At 52.5% G+C, this 16,876-nt stretch overlaps 1 protein-coding gene across 9 annotated transcripts in view; it reads left to right on the top strand.

Annotated features, from left to right (window-relative positions):
- The first annotated feature begins 2,901 nt into the window (after nt 1-2,901).
- The window catches only part of SLIT1 (slit guidance ligand 1), a 179,365-nt gene continuing 165,390 nt past the window's right edge, over nt 2,902-16,876 (top strand). For all 9 annotated transcript variants that reach the window (XR_014826653.1, XR_014826652.1, XR_014826656.1 and 6 more), the window contains exon 1: nt 2,902-3,368. Coding sequence is in view for 2 of the 9 variants with exons in the window: in XM_084994951.1 (XP_084851077.1) it covers nt 3,172-3,368 (197 nt within the window). In the remaining 7 variants the exon portion in view is untranslated. The remainder of the gene's footprint in view (nt 3,369-16,876) is intronic.

The following is a 16,876-nucleotide window of genomic DNA, read 5'->3' as shown; positions in this document are numbered from 1 at the left end:
GCCTCAAGTTTCCCCTGGGGGGTTGCCCTGTTGGTGGCTGGTGGGCAGAAAGGGGCTTGCAGGAGCTTCCTAGCAGAAGCAGTGTGACCGGACTGCCCCCTCCCCACCCGTTGCAGAGGGAGCAGGTGGCCCGGCTGGAGGGAGTAGAGTGGGTAGGGAGATGCAGCAGAGGGAGGGGCTTGGGAGGGGAAGTTGAAAAAGCGAGGGGGCTTGGGTGAGGGGGTGGGGTGCGGCTGGCCAGGCGGTGGTTTAACGAGTAAATGTGCTGGGAACGTTAATGAGCTGAGTTCATTCATGGTGAGCTGCTTCCCCGATTGGGGAGCCGGCCAGGTTCTGGGGTGGAGGAACTGGGGATGGGAGCCAAGTTGGGGAGCTGCCCGGCTGCTGGGGCAGGGCCTCCCATGATGGGCTGGCAGGGGGAGTCTTTGTCCTGGGTCTGAGGGGCCCTCCTTCCTTCTCCCCTTTAAAGGAAAGGCCAGGCCTTGCCAGGCGGTGACACTTTGGCTCAGAGCCTGCTTGGGATTCACTGCTCAGGCTCGTCTGGAAGCTTCTAGGGCAGCGGCTGGCTCTCGGGGGAGCCACAGGCAGGGCTCCTCATGCAGCCCCCTGCCTGCTCCCACCCCTCTTCCCACTCCTCCGCCCTGCCACTCGGAAGCCCCCAGGGCATGCTGCCCATTAATCAACACTCTCCCTCCTCCCCACATGGGTTCCTGGCTTCCAAGGAGCCCTCCGAGGTCATGGGGCTGGGGAGGCACCACCGGCGCAGAAGGTCAGAGACTCAGACATCTTGGGCAGTCTGAGCACCGTCTGTGACGGGCCTACTAAGTGCCAGGTGCTGGGTTAAGTGCCCAAGTGAGGACATGAGGAAGCCTTGGGGTGGGGGCGGGGAGGCTTTGCTGCTGGAGGAGCATCAGGGAAGGAGCCACATGTGTAAACAGAGCTCCAGCTAAGAGGGGATAAACAAAGCAGCAGGCTCAGAGGAAGGAGGATTTTAACTCTGCCTGAGGCAGCTGGGGAGGGCTGGGGAGGGGAAGGGGGCTGAGCGCCCTGTGGAAGAGAAGGAATTCATGAAAGAGAGGGGAGAGAAGGCCCTTGCAGACAGTGCTCTGGCTTGACTTGTGGGGAGGTTTCCTAAGCTCACACCACACAGGGACCCCCGAGAAAGCCCCTTCTCCCTGAACTGTCATCAAATTGATGCTTCAGGCCCTAGGGCCTGGGTTGGAGGTCGTGGATAGGATGAGTGAAATTTTTCAAAAGAACTGTCAGAAGCCCATAAAATCAGCCACAGTAGTTGTGATATACTGGCTGCAGTTCTGTCTATAACAGTAGAGATATTGCAAATGTTTCAGTAAGATGGAAATGAAAAACAAAGAAAAACCCTGAGACTTTTGGTACCTGGTGGGCGATAAGAATTTAATCTTGGAGTTCCCCAGTGGCTCCATGGGTTAAGGACCTGGCGGCGGTGCAGGTTTGATGCTTGACTCAGGAACGTCCACGCATCATGGGTGGGGCAAAAAAGGAAAGGAATTTAATTTTGTTGAGTCTATCAATACCACACTATCCCCTCTGGCACGCTGTACCGTGCCATGTCTACTCTGGCACCTCCTGGACCAGTCACTTTTCTTTCTGGTTTCTTCCAAGGAGAAACCCAAGTAGCCAGCTCCTGCAGAGGGGAAGGGAAGTGCTTCTTGGCCTGCTCAGCTGCTTCTTCTTGCTGAGCTGTAGGCAGCCTTGAAGCTAGGGCCCCAACTGATGGACAAAGGATGCGGGTCCTACAGGGTACCAACAAACCACAGCTCTGTTTGATTTGGGGGAGGTCCTTATCTTTCCTGGGTTGAAGCTGATTCTCTCTCCACCTGGATTTTCTGTTCCCATCTGCAGCAGCCTTACAGTGAGAGTCATGCCTGCCCAGAGGACTGAGAAGGCTCAGGGCCTGATGCAGGCTGCCCAGCCCTTTTCTGGCCCTCTCTGCTGTTGATGATAGGACAGGATATTCATTTTCAGGTTTTCAGCTGTTTTCACCTGTCAGAAAGGGAGGTTACCTTGGTGTGAGCACAGTACCGGTATCTGCTGGATTTCCAACCCCCACTGGTATTCTGGGATTCCAGAATAGCCCAATGGGCAGAATTAACACCTCCCAGCTGTGCAAATATCCAAATCAGGGCCCTCTCATCCTAAGGGGAGTTAGCTTCCAGGCTCCCCTTGGAGAAGTGGGGTCGCTGCTGTCTTGTCAGAGAAAGTGTTGAGGAAGAGGAGACTTGCTTGGCCGAGGGCTTTTGTGCACAACTTTCCCCAACCCCCACACCCCCGGTGTCAGGCTAAGTGAGGTAGGTGGCCTGGAGAGGTCACCTGGGGTTCAGGACTTCCTCTCACCAAGCACTGAAAAAGCAAGGCTGGTGGGGTCTGGAGAGCCATTTCTGCCCTCTGGGAAAGGGTGTCTGTGGCCTGGGGGAAGGGGTCCAGGTGGCAAAATAAGACCCCCCCTCTCCCCACCTCTGAATAAGTGTGTGCATCCGCTGTGTGTGTGTGTGTGTGTGTGTGTGTGTGTGTGTGTGTGTGTGTGTAGAGCTGGTGAGGGTCGGGACCTGACAGGTTGGACTGTGGGCTGCCCTCCCCAGAGCCCCTGCCCGCGCCTCGGAGGTTCCACCTTTGAAACTGTACGCTGCTTTGGCGAGGCCGCCGAGTGGTCGTTGGGAGGCGGAGGCGGGGAGGGGGTGCGGGGGGAGGGCGGGGAGGAGTCTGGCTCTGGATGTGTGCTTTTCGATTGATGGATGACTGCCTGGTGGGAGCGAGCGTGCGGGTGTGAGCGTGTGTATGTGAGCGTGTGTGTGTGTGTGTGTGTGTGTGTGCGCGGGGTGCGTGCGCGCGCGGGGCCTGCCCATTTTCCTCCTCGCAGCAGTCAGTTGGGAGCTGGAGGGAGGGAGGGAGACGCAGCCAGCGAGAAACCGGAGAGGAGCCGAGCGCCCTCCGCCCGAGGCGCCCTCCCTCCGTCCGCGCACAGGCGCCGTCGCTTGGAGGAGCAAGGTGCCACCCGGCCCTCAAGGGCGCAGCGTACAAGCCCGCGGTCTCTTCGGCGGCTCTGCCCCGGTGCTGCACCTGGAGGCCACCCCAGACGGGGATGGTAAGCGGCTGCCGCCGTCTGGCACGCAAGAGGGACTCGGTGAGGGCACCATGGCGCTGACGCCCCGGAGGGGGCCCTCGGCGGGGCTCGTCCGGCCCGAGCTGTGGCTGCTGCTGTGGGCAGCCGCGTGGCGCCTGGGTGCCACGGCGTGCCCCGCCCTCTGCACCTGCACTGGCACCACGGTGGATTGCCACGGCACGGGGCTGCAGGCCATCCCCAAGAACATCCCACGGAACACCGAGCGCCTGTGAGTATGGCCCCATCCCCCGGCCGCGGGGAGCCCCGAGGTGGCCCTCCCACCCCGGCGCAATTCAGGGCTAAAGGTGGGGCAGGACGTTGGGGCCTGGGCTCTGCAGCCAATAGACGAGTCAGTGCCTGTCAGAGTCCCTCCCAAGCCAGGAGCCAGGAGCCGGGAGCGCCCCCGGTTCCCTTTCTTGGGATTCAAAGGGCCCTCTGAGGGGGCTGTCAGCTCCGGTCCTCACACCTGCACCCTGCACTGGGCAAGGCAGGCCCTTCCCACTGCGCCAGCACTTTATTCCTCCAGGGTGCCTGTGAATCGGAGCCAGAAAGCCTTCCTGACACCCAGGAGGGAAGCTCCTCACACTCGCCAGGCACCATGTCTCCTTTTGGGCGCGTGGGGCTTGGGCTGGGTGCTGAGCAGGAGGTGTGGATTTGGGCTCTGAGGGCTTGCAGCTGGGGATGGGCCGCAGGATGGGATGGAGCTGAAGTTTCTAGTCTCCCCCTTTCTCCCCATTGTTTGCCTCAGAACCTTAAAAATTCTTCTCTTGCAGGTGTGAGGCACTGGTTTCCCACTTGCGCATCCAGCCATCCCCAAGCAGACAATGGAACCCAAGGGATTTAGGTTGGGGGCTTGGGTTGTGTTACATTCAGCACCCAGACAGGGGTAGGTGTGACCTGGACCAGGGGACTCGTGAATAATGCCAAGAGGTCAGGAGCCTGGAGTGGGAGATACAAGGTTTAAAGACATTGACCATGACAAGTCATAAAAACATCATTTCTCTTACCCTGTTGTCACGCACTTCTAAATTCTTGAGAAAACTCAGTCCTTTCCAAGGACCAAGCTTTGTAGTGTGTGTGTGGTGTGTGGTTAGCACATGTGTGTGTGTTTACAGACCTATGTAATTTGTTTGCCCAGATTCTCTTGCAGCTTGTGTGTCTTTGTGAATTCCTGGTGTCTGTGGTGTCACCTCAGGGTACAAGGCTGGGAGAGTCTCTCTACATGGGCCGTGGGTAGATTTTTGATCTCATGCAGGGCCTTTGTGCAGCTTGCAGAGGTGGCTGCCTCCGGAGATTTTTGAACTGGACTTTGGGGGCGGCTGCCGGCCCCTTTGAAACCTGCCTTCTCCTTCTTCTCACACTCCCGAGCCCCTGCTGTGGCTCTCAGGAAAGGCGTACATATTTCAAGAACTTTTGAGCACATGTTCATGACTCCCAGCTGGTCAGAGACAGAAATCTGACCCCGGAGAGAACTGTCTCCTGGATCAAACTCCTTGCCAAGGTCAGCAATTAGCACATTTGCCCCAAGACTGTTCTTGGCTGAGACTGAAAAATTCCCGTGGAGGTTTCAGAGAATTTGCAATCTACATGCAATCTGGATGGGAAATGGTGTGTGTGTGTGTGTGTGTGTGTGTGTGTGTGTGTGTATGTGTTTTGCGATGCTGGGGAGATACACTGCATGGGGAGGGGTTGGAATGAGCTGAGATTCTTCGGGGGAAGCCTATGCATTATCTTATGTGGTCCTGGAGGGGGGCAGAGGGTCAGAAATCTGTCTAGAGCACCCCTGAGGCTGCAGGGCCACCCTCCACACCTGTTCCCTCTAGACTTCCTCTCTGTTCCTTTGCCTTGTCCTCAGGGCATTTCTCCTGCAGCTGTTGCCCTGGTAGCAGCCTAGGTCTGAGATGTTTTAGCCCCTCTCCTTTGCTTTTGGATCTGAATCTTGAAGTCGTCTCATTCCTTGCTCTCTCTTCACCTTCGGTTTTGAGGACAGAGTCAGTTTCGACTTGGATGAACTCTTGAGCTCTTTTGCAATCAGGATGAGATGGAAGTGACATTTGCTTGTGTAGAGCAAAGTCAGTCATTTGCTGTGTGACCTTGGGCAGGTGACTTCACTTCTCGGAGCCTTAGTTGCTTTCTTATCAGGTCAATGGGGCTGCTGATACAGAAGGTCTCTGGTGCTTGTGAGGATTGAAGATAATGTACAGGAAGTGCTTGGTACATTATGATGCTTGCTCAGTGAGAGTCATTATGACAGGTTCAGGAGAAGAGTTTCGTTACTTAATTCAGTGAATGTGTGTGGTACCCGTACCCGACCTGGGTGGTAAGGTTCCAGCTGGGAATGGGCAAGTCCCTGCCCTCAAAGATGTAGTTGAGAGGACTGGGCAGCGAACACCTAACTGTAAACTCCAGCATCGTGATGGGGCTGTGGGGGGAAGCTTTGGCATTAGAAGCACTTTTGGCGGACGAAGGAGCTTCTCAGAGGATGGACCATTTTATGAGGGTACTTTGGGACCCAACAGTGGTTGGGTCAGCATTTGCCAAGCAGAGAGGGCGGGCAGCTCCCGGGGAATGCTGGAGCAAAAGCCCTGAGAATGTGAGCGTGCCTTGCCTGCCAGGCGAATGGACCAGCTTTGTCCTGGGCCTGAAACGTGCTGTGTCCAGTGGGATGTGATGGGACTTGGGAAGGGTCAGGAAGGCTTTTCTCTGTCTAGATTTTTCCTTTGGGGACTTCAGTGTTGGGATCCAGGGGGCAGTTATCAGACCTGATCTTTGCTGTGTGCAAAACGTCTCAGATGGGGGAGGGCTGTAGAAAGCAGAGGGAGCCTGCCTTTTCAACAGGCAGGCCGCGAAAGAGTCATTTGAAGAGGAAAAGAACATCCTGGAAGGAGGCCTTGGGCAGACTCAAAATAACTGTGGCAAATGCACTCTCTAATCAATATGGGTGTCGTGCAGTATCAGAGCCTGAAACGGCAGCTTTTTCCGAGGCTGTGAAATTTTTATAGACTGCAGCTGTGCATTCGTTCGCCTTTTGTCCTCTGGGCAGTTTCTATGGCAGCCTGTGAAGCTCAGCAACTTTATGATCATATATTCCATAACTCCTGGTCCAGTCTGTCTCCCCAAGTGGGAAAAAATTGTCATTGGTTTGCTTTGGGGACTTCGGGGAAGAGGCCATGCAGGCTCCAGAGCTGTTGAGGAAATTGATTCAGCCAGAGGGGCAGTGGGGCTGGAGGGATGCTGAATAGTTCTCTGCAGTGGAACTGCTGAAATCCAGGGCAAGAGTTGGGGGTGTTTTGGAGGGGGCCTGGGGGTCTCTTTGTAGGGCCCAGACTCAGAGGGGCGCAGCCACGGCCACTATTGCTTTATCTTCCACTCAAGGACCTTGACTTTTAGTTGGATTTTTTTTTTTAAATTAAAAAAATGTTTGGAGTTCCCATTGTGGCTCAGCAGGTAATGGACCTAACTAGCATCCATAAGGACGCAGGTTCAATCCCTGGCCTTGCTCATTGGGGTAAGGATCCGGCATTGCTGTGAGATGTGGTGTAGGCTGAAGACGCGGCTCGGATCCTGTGTTGCTGGCTGTGGTGTAAGCTGGCGGCTACGGCTCCGATTTGACCCCTAGCCTGGGAACTACCATATGCCATGGGTGCAGCCCTAAAAAGATGAAAAAAAAAAAAATTGAAGACTGGAGTGTTTAGGAGAGTGTGATGAGAGTGCAGTACGTATGGGTACTGATTTTCCCCTCTGCCCTGGGTGCTCGTATTCTAGTCTTGTCACAAATGCCCTTTGTGGGGGTGGGATGCAGAGAGGAGAGAGGCGCAAGGATGGAGAGAGGGCCTGGGCGGGCCTGCTGGCTTCTGTTTGCCCCCAGGTCCAGCACTTTCTGCTGCTCTTTGGGCCATGGGGGCCTTTGCTCCTGCCTTCCTCGATATGTCCCCCTGCCTCCTGGCCAGTTTGTCCGCCACTCTAGCTCCAGCCTGCTGCCGAGGCTGGGAGCCCCATGCCTCTTCCTGGCTTAGCCCCCAGAGTCTGGAGGCTCCATTCAATGGCGTGGGTGGTCATGACCAAGGAACACTGCCCAGGGCATCCCCAGGCTGGCTGGCTGGGAGCCTTTTGAAATTCCAAATAACGATTTGGGAGTTCACGTCGTGGCTTAGTGGTAATGAACATGACTAGTATCCATGAGGACGTGGATTCATTCCCTGGTCTCACTCAGTGGGTTAAGGATCCGGCATTGCCGTGAGGTATGGTGTAGGTTACAGACACGGCTCGGATCCCGCATTGCTGTGGCTGTGGTGCAGGCTTTCAACTGGGGCGCCGATTCAACCCCTAGCCCCGGAACTTCTATATGCTGTGGGAATGGCCCTAAAAAGACAAAAAAACAAAACAAAACAACAACAACAACAAAAACAAATAATGATCAGATGGCAGCTGCAGTGAGAGGGGTCGGGGGGCCAGATGGAAGCCATGTCTACCCCTGGGGCCTGGCCTGGCTGGCGGGGGCTCTCTGAACAGGGCTCTGTGGTCTCCTGCATGGAGACTCATGCTGTGCAGGGGCAGTTGCCTCCTGGTAGCAGGTTGCTAGGCTGAGTGACTGGTGGGTAAGGCCCGGTGTTGCCACTCCATCTGCTCTGAGATCCAGTTTCTCCATCAGTAAAAGAGGATGATGGCTGCAGGTTGATGGTGAGGATTCAGTGAGCATATGCACGTAGAGGGCCAGCAGGCATGCTTGGCTCATGGTGGGTCTTCTGCCATCCTTCAGCCTCAGGGGAGAGTGACACCTACTGCCTCCTAGGGTTTTTGCCAGAATTCACTCATTCTATGGGTGTGAAAATGCTTTGTGATTTAAACATTAGGTGATGTTGTTGTTGTTATTATTATTATTGTTATTATTTTGCTTTTTAGGGCCACGCCCCCGGCACATGGAGGTTCCCAGGCTAGGGGTCTAATCAGAGCTGTAGCTGCTGGCCTACACCACAGCCATAGCAATGTGGGATCCGAGCTGGGTCTGTGACCTACACCGCAGCTCACAGCAATGCTGGCTCCTTAACCCACTGAGCGATGCCAGGGATCGAACCTGCAACCTCATGGTTCCTAGTCGGGTTTGTTAACTGCTGAGCCACGACGGGAAGTCCTATTTTTATTATTTGAGAAGCTCAGGCTAAAGATGTGAGAGTTGAGGTGGGGCAGGAGAGAGAATGGTGGGGGGAAAACATTTGAGTGGCGCCTGGGCTGCAAGCTGGGGTCTGACTCTCAGAGTGCTCCCTCTGGACCTCCCCCTGTCCCTTGGGATTTGGAGATGGGACACAGGGCAGTGTCATGTAGGGACTCTGCAGGGTGGACTCTGCAGCTTTGGAGCCAGACTGCTTGGTCTTTTAGCACCCCCCCCCTGCCCCCAACCCACTACTCAGCAGCTGGGGGGACCTTGGGCAAGTTGTGGGGTTCCATTCACTCATCCAACAGATAGCTGTCTCTTGAATGTCTGCATCCTGCCAAATGAATAGTCCTGGACAGAAACTGAAACCACCCATCTCTCCCGTTTGAGTCCAGCAGGGGAGATGGCGATGAATGACACAGTATGAGAAGAAACTCACAATTGCAAACTGGGATAAGTGCTCTGGAGGAACGTGTGACTTCTCAGACTCCCATTTCATTGCCCATAAAATGAGGATGATGACAGGAGCTGCTCCAGAGGGTGGTCCTGAGGATTCAATGTAGTGATGCTGGGAGAAGCCCTTTGCATGGTAGTATTATTATTGTTATTAAGGTGACAGAGATTTGCAGGGACGTGAAAGGAACTTGGGCACCACTCAAGACCGGATCCCGGCACAGCCCTGCTCTCTTCCCGCACCAGTCAGCCCTGGCCGCTCTGGATCCCTGGGGAAGCCTGGAGCACAGGAGTCCTGGCTGCCCCTTCTTCAGCGCCCCTTCTCTGAGGCAGGGGGCTGGCTGTGGTGGCCCAGGCTGCCAGAGGCTGCCAGCAGGGGTGGCTGTACTCTTTGGGGGCTGGGTGTGGGGCGGTGGGGACAGGCAGCTCCCGCTTTATTGGGAGCAGACGGGAGCTTGGCGGCGCTGCCGCCTCCAGTTCTGTGCCGGCATTAGCAGCTCGGCAGGGCTCTTGCTTAATGGGATTTTCTTCCCAAATGCTGTAATTATCGCCATACAAATACTTATTACCCAGAGCAGATGACGGCCGGGCCTTGGGCAGTAGCCAGGGAGCGGGGCTGTGCTCGGGGTGGAGAATTGGCTTCTCTTTTTGAGCTCACGACCCCCTCCTCTTCTTTCTGGATCCCAGCCTGCGGCGGACAAACAGCTGTTGGGCACCTGCCGTGTGCAAAGTGTCTGGAGAGGCCCAGGGTAGGGATGGGCTGGCTCCTCTGGGAGTTTGCAGCCTGGTGGGGAGAAGCGTCTGTCAGCAAAAGGACAGACGTGTAGGGATGCCCGTAGGGCCGCAGAGCGCAGCGGCTACCAGTGCAGTCTTTGCATCCTGGCTCCCTCAGTTACCACCTGAGAGATCTCAATTTCCTTATCTGTAAAATGGGAGCAACAGTAGCACTTACCTTGTAAGACTGTGAGTTCAGGAGTTCCCGTCATGGCGCTGCGGAAACGAACCTGACTAGGAACCACGAAGTTGCGGGTTCGATCCCTGGCCTTGCTCAGTGGGTTAAGGATCCAGCGTTGCTGTGGCTGTGGTGTAGGCCGGCAGCTATAGCTCCTATTAGATCTCCAGTCTGGGAACCTTCATATGCCACAGGTGCGGCCCTAAAAAGACAAAAAGACCAAAAAAGACCAAAAAAAAAAAAAAAAAAAGACTATGAGTTCAAATGAAATAGTCCATGCAAAGTGGTTAGAATAACGTTGGCATGTAGGGAGAACTCCACTGGTGTTAAAGATGAAGAGAGGGGAGTGAGAGATGGAGGAGTTGGATCCCTGCAATGATGGGAGGGGGATTTGAACTGGGCCTTAAAGGTTGGGCAAGAGTTAGGAGAGTGAGCAGTGAAGCCAGGGTGAGGGAATCTGGGAGCATCCAGAGGTTTGTGTCGTGGGTTTGGGAAGGTGAGTGAGGAGCAGACCCAGCTGATGGGCGAACGTTTGTGTCGGTGAGTCAGAAAGAGGAGGTTAGTAATGGGTGAGCACAGGCCATGGGGCTGGGAAATGGGGAGCCTGCCGTCAGAGGATGTGTGTATAAAATTTCCTTTGTAACATTAAAAAAAGTTTGTTCTTTTTTTATTAACGTATAGTTGCTTTACAATGTTGTGCTAAAAGTGTTTTTATTAAAACTTTTTTTTATACTATAAATGATGTTTAGTAAACCTACAGAGTTGTGCTAACATCACCACAATTCAGTTCCAGAGTACTTTTTTTCTTTTTTGTCTTTTTGCCATTTCTAGGGCTGCTCCTGTGGCATATGGAGGTTCCTAGGCTAGGGGTCGAATCGGAGCTGTAGCCTCCAGCCTATGCCAGAGCCACAGCAATGCAGCATCCAAGCCGCGTCTGCAACCTTCACCACAGCTCATGGCAACGCCTGATCCTTACACCCACTGAGCAAGGCCAGGGATTGAACCCGCAACCTCATGGTTCCTAGTCGGATTCGTTAACCACTGAGCCATGACGGGAACTCCTAACCTCTTTCTTAATCACACATAGTATGATGAGCAAAACCAAGAAATTAACATTGGTCCAGTACTATCAGCTAAGTCACTCACTTTATTCTCATTTCACCAATTTCCCCACCTATGTCTTTTTTTCTATTCTGAGATTCAATCCAGGATTCCACGTTTAGTTATCGTTTTTCCTTAGTCTCCTTCAATCCTCCATTCCTCTGTCCTTTGCTCTTTGTGAATTTGACGCTTGTGAGAAGTCCTGGTTATTTTGTGGACTGCTCTTCAGTTTGAGTTTGAGGTCTTTTCATGATTGGAATGCGGTCATGCTTTTTTGGCAAGGATGCCACAGAGGTGATGCGCCCTTCCCAGGGCATCCTGTCAAAGGTAGGTGACATTGCTATGTCTCGTTGTTGGTGATGATAACCTTAATCTCTCAGTAAAGGTGGTGCCTTCCGGGTTTCTCTGCTATAACGTTCCCTTTCCACTTGCAATTAATAAATATTTGGGTGAGGGGGGATACTTGAGAGTGTGTGATATCCTTTTTGTCCTCAAATCCTCACCGACTAATTTTAGCATCCATTAATGGATCTTGCCCGCAACCATTATTATCCAATTTTGCTTTTCTATTTCCCTCATTCCTTCTACATTTATTAATTGGAATTCTTCTGTAGGGAAGACAATCTTATTTCTTTTTAAGAAGGTGGGATGTTTGATGAGTACCTTGGGTTTTGAGTTTCCTGAGGGCAGGAACTATGTCTCATGTATCTTTGTATTTCCATTGCCTGGTGTATGGTAGGTGCTCAGAAAATGTGTGTTTAATGAGTTCTTCTTTTTTGTCTTTTTAGGGCAGCACCTTCAGCATATGGAGGTTCCCAGGCTAGGGGTTGAATCAGAGGCAGCTGCCGGCCACAGCCACAGCCACAGCCACAGCCACAGCCACGCCACATCCAAGCCACGTCTGTGATCTACACCACAGCTCACAGCAATGCCAGATCCTTAACCCAATGAGCAAGGCCAGGGATTGAACTTGTGTTCTCACGGATGCTAGTTGGTTTCTTTAACTGCTGAGCCAGGATGGGACTCTGAGTTCTTCTTTTTTTTTGTCTTTTTACTGTGGCATGTCCCAGGCTAGGGGTCGAATCAGATCTGTAGCTGCTGGCCTACTCCAGAGCCACGGCAACTCCAGATCCTTAACCCACTGAGCAAGGCCAGGGATCAAACCTGTGTCCTCATCGATACTACGTAAGTTTGTTAACTGCTGAGCCAAGGCGGGAACTCCCTGGGAACTCTGAGTTCTTAAAAAAAAATATTTGGTAGGACATTTCTTGATTCTGATCTTTGCTTTAGAAGACAGGATCACTGTGATAAGCTGAAGAATGGTCCCCAAAGATGTCCACATTCTAATCCCTGGAACCTGTGACCTTACTTGGCAAAGGCACTTTGCAGATATGTTTAAGTTAAAGATCTTGAGATGGGAGACGATTTTGAATTTTCTGGGTGGGCCTAACATAATCACAGGTGTCCCTAAAGCGGGAGGCAGGAGGGTCAGAGTCAGTAGTAGGAGAGATAGGATGACAGAAGCAAGAGACTGGAGGGATGCACGGAAGGGGCCATGAGCCAAAGAATGCAGGCGGCCTCTAGACGAAAAAGGCAAGGGGATGGATTCTCCCGAGAGCCTCTGGAAAGGATTGCAGCCCTGGAACATCTTGATTTTAACTCAGCCACACTGATTTTGGACTTCTGATCTCCAGAACTGTAACATAATCAATTTCTGTTGTTTTAAGCCACTAAGTGTGTGGGGGTTTGTTATCGCAGCAGTGGGCAACTACTGCAGTCCTCGTAGGGTTAGGAGGGTACTGCAGAGGCCAAAGCATGGGAACCAGCAGGCCTGGACAAAGGCAGAGGATGCAGAAGGCAAATGGGGATGGCATGGGGACCCTACCACCTGAGCCTGGGAGGATGATCTTGCAAACAGAGTGAAGGTGGGGAGGGTGGCCGACCCCGGAGGAGAAGCTGTGAATTTGTTTCTGCCTGTTTTGTTTGAATTGCCAATAATATGTGAAACAAAATGACTCTAGAGGTAGGAATGAGAAGTGATACTCTGTCAAGTGTTCAGGCTTGAGAGACGGTTGGGAGAGTCTAGTGGGGAAGCAGTGGGATCCACGAGGGCCGTGGGACAGAGACTTCAATGGGAATTAAGAATCTCCAGGGAAGCAGGTAGACAATGTAGATACCCAGCCCCCCCTCCCCCCGAGATGCTGAGTCAGCAGGATTTTGTCAAAGGCCTTTCCAGTGATTCAGCTGTTGGGGGGCTGCCCAGGACACAGTCTGAGAAACATTGCTTGGTGCTGGGGTTTCCTGGAAGCACGTGTGTCCTTTGATGACACAGGAGGACTGCCTTTGGCTTCCACCCACCGTAAGTGGGCAGGAAGAAGGGACGGCCACCAGGGAAGAGCCAAGGACGAGGCAGGAGGAGCCCCCGCCTGTCCTTGTGTTTAACCCAGGGGAGCCCTGGCTGAATGTTTGTGGATGCCCAGTGGGGTGATGCCGTTGCTGCCAAAGCTGAAGAAAGGAAGAAGGCGCGTTTGGAGATGCGGGGGAGGGTTGACCGTGTGGAGAGCAGCCAGCCTGTCTGAGGATGAGGGCCGGGGAAAGCTTCGGGAACCGTGACTGGGGGTCACTGGCAAAGCCGGGCAGAACGGTTTCCTGGGAGAAGAGGAAGGTGGAAGCAGATGGTCGGAGCGAGAGTAGGCGGTGAGGAAGTTTGTGAGAGGAGAGAACATGCACAGGAGCTCCAAGGGGAGGGGTTCCGAGAGCGGATTGTTTCCAGCGTAGGGGCTGGTGGACCCGAGTCCCGCTGGCGACAGAGGGGTGCGGCGGGGGCGACGGTGGAAAGGAGGGGCCGGAGCCCTGCGATGGGGGCTGGACCTGTGGAGGGGAGGACCCGTGACTGGTCAGAGGCAGAGAGCACAGAGGCGGGAGGGGTGACCGTGTTGGTGGTCACCATTCAGAGCCCTTACCTTGTGCCCAGGCTCTGAGCCAGATGCTTTACCCATGTCCCCTCTTTTACTCTTCATAACAGTCCTGGGAGGAAGGCATTCAGTCGGCCCTCAGTGTGCCTGAGGGACTGGTTCCAGGACAGCCACCCACCCGCCACCGAACAAGGTACCAAAATCCTCGAGGCTCAAGTCTCTCATTTAAAATGATGTACTGGAGTTCCTGCTGTGGCGCAGGGGTTAACGAATCCGACTAGGAACCATGAGGTTGCGGGTTTGATCCCTGGCCTTGCTCAGTGGGTTAAGGATCTGACGTTGCTGTGAGCTGTGGTGTAGGTCTCAGACGAGGCTCGGATCCCCCGTTGCTGTGGCTCTGGTGTAGGCCGGTGGCTATAGCTCTGATTAGACCCCTAGCCTGGAACCTTCCTATGCAGCGGGAGCAGCCCTAGAAAAGGCAAAAAGACTAAATAAATAAATAAATAAAATGATATACTGTTTGCATTTAACCTACGCACATCCTCTCCTATACTTTATTTTTATTTTTTATTTTTTGCTTTTTAGGGCCACACCCCCAGCATATGGAGGTTCCCAGGCTAGGGGTCCAACTGGAGATACACCCGCTGGCCTACACCAGAGCCACAGCAACACCAGATTTGAGCCGCATCTTCAACCTACACCACAGTTCACGGCAACACAGATCCTTAACCCACTGAGCAAGGCCAGGGATCGAATCCGCAACCTTATGGTTCCTGTCAGATTCGTTTCCGCTGCACCACAAAGGGAACTCCCTTCTTCTATACTTTAAATCATCTCTAGATTATTTACAATACCTAATACTAGGTAAATATTATGCAAATAGTTGTAAATACAATGTAAATGCTATGCAAATAGTTGCCAGTGCAGTGCAAATTCAAGTTTTGTTTTTTGAAATTTTCTGAAATTTGGGGGGAGGGTGATAGCTTCCATCTGTGGTTGGTTGAATCTGTGGAGGTGGATCCCACTGATAAGGGGGATTAAGAGCCCACTGTAGTTACCATTGCTTTGTAGATGAGAAGGTTCAGAGAGGTGATGCCATCTGCTCCAGGTCAAACAGCTAGTTGCTAAGTGATGCTTTGAGTCCCTGAGTCTCTAGCCTTTGAAATGTGTTTATTTTTCATTTTTAAATTTGACGACTGCTCTGCACATCTTAATAAGGCCTGATTTCATTCATTCATTCAGCCCCTACAAAACTTCTGTCAGGACATAAAAGGGAACTGACCCAGATTGATTCCTGCCTGCACGTGTTTACAAGGTGGACCCAAGTTGCAGGCTGGCACAGGGAGTGGTGTCCAGCCTAGCCGTGGGGGATGGTGAGCAGGTTGGGGGTGCAGGGAGGTGGTGTTGCTGGTGGAGGTCAGTGTCAAGACTTAGCTGGTGGGTGGCCTCTCAGGGCCTGGGGTGGGTAGTGAGTGGACAATGGCCTGGCAGGCACTGGACATGGATACTGGTGGCAGGGGCCTGGCTGTAGGATATGGCTTTGGGCCAGGCCCCAGAGCTGGGGATGCCACTGACAAGAGCAAAGCCAGGCCTTAGTAGTGGAGGAATTGGGGTGCACTTTGGGTCATAGAATATAATACACTGTGGGGTTGGGGTTAAGAGCTGGGCCTTGACCACCTCCCATCATAAAAGAATGCTTAATATAAAAACAAAAAAAATCAAAAAACAGGAAATGACAAGTGGTGGCGAGGATGTGGAGAAACTGGAAAACTTGTGTGTTGTTTCTGGGACTGTAAAATATTGCAGCTGCTGTGGAAAACTCTATGATGATTCCTCAAAAAATTAAACATAGAATTACCATATGATTCAGAAAGTTCATTTCTTTCTTTTTTTTTTTTTTCATTTTTGGCTGCCCCATGGCATGTGGAGTTCCTGGGCCAGGGATCTGCGCTGTAGTCTTGACCCAAGCCTCAGCTGCAGCAACACTGGATCTTTAACCCACTGTGCCGGCTGGGCATCAAACCTGAGTCCCACTGCTCCCAAGACACTGCCAATCCCATTGTGCCACAGCAGGAACTCCAGCAAGTTCCAAAAGAATTGAAAACAAGATCTCAAAGATATTTGTACACCCATGTTTATAGCAGGGTTATTTACAGTAGCTAAAGGGTAGGAGCAACCCAAGTGTCCATGATGAATGGATAAATGAAATGTGGTGTAGACATACAATGGAATATTATTCACCTTTGAAAAGGAAAGACTGGAGTTCCTGTTGTGGCGCAGTGGTTAATGAATCCGACTAGGAACCATGAGGTTGTGGGTTCCATCCCTGGACTTGCTCAGTGGGTTAAGGATCCGGCGTTGCCGTGAGCTGTGGTGTAGGTCGCAGACGCGGCTCGGATCCCACGTTGCTGTGGCTCTGGTGTAGGCCAGCGGCTACAGCTCCGATTTGACTCCTAGCCTGGGAACCTCCATATGCTGCGGGAGCGGCCCAAGAAATGGCAAAAAGACAAAAAAAAAAAAAAAGAAAAAAGAAAAGGAAAGACTTCTGATACATGCTATATCACAAATGAACCTTGAGGACATTGTGAAATAAGCCAGTCACAAAAAGACAAATACTGTATAACTCCTCTTATCCGAGGCACCCAGAATAGGTGAATTCATAGAGACAGAATAGTGGTTACCAGGGCCAGGGGAGGGGGAATGGGGGGATATTATTTAACAAGTACAGGGTTTCAGTTTCATAGGATGAAAAAGTTCTGGAGATCTGTTGTACAGCAATATGAATGTACTTAACGCTACTGAACTGTGCATGTAAAAACAGTTAAAATGGTAGATTTCATGTGTATTTTACAGCAGTTAAAAATTAAAAAAAAAAAAAAAAAAAAAAAAGACCTGAGTCCTAGAGTCAGTCGTGCTAGGATTCAAGTTGTGACCTGCTTATCAGCTGGCTGACCTTGAACAAATTACTTAAATTTTTTTTTTTTTTAGGGCCACACTCGTGGAAGTTCCCAGACTAGGGGTTGAATCAGAGCTGTAGCCACCAGCCTACGCTACAGCCACAGCAACACCAGATCCAAGCTGCATCTGTGACCTACACCACAGCTCACGGCAATGCCAGATCCTTAACCCACTGAGCAAGGCCAGGGATTGAACCTGTGTCCTCA

This window comes from Sus scrofa, chromosome 14, assembly GCF_054392235.1.
Source record: "Sus scrofa isolate SSC_HxYL_T2T_F1_AM1 chromosome 14, Sscrofa_HxYL_maternal_Yorkshire_Landrace_v2.0, whole genome shotgun sequence".
In the NCBI taxonomy this organism is placed as follows: Eukaryota; Metazoa; Chordata; class Mammalia; order Artiodactyla; family Suidae; genus Sus; species Sus scrofa.
The sequence above is the reverse complement of the archived record's forward strand: the minus strand, read 5'-3'. Positions and strand labels throughout refer to the sequence as shown.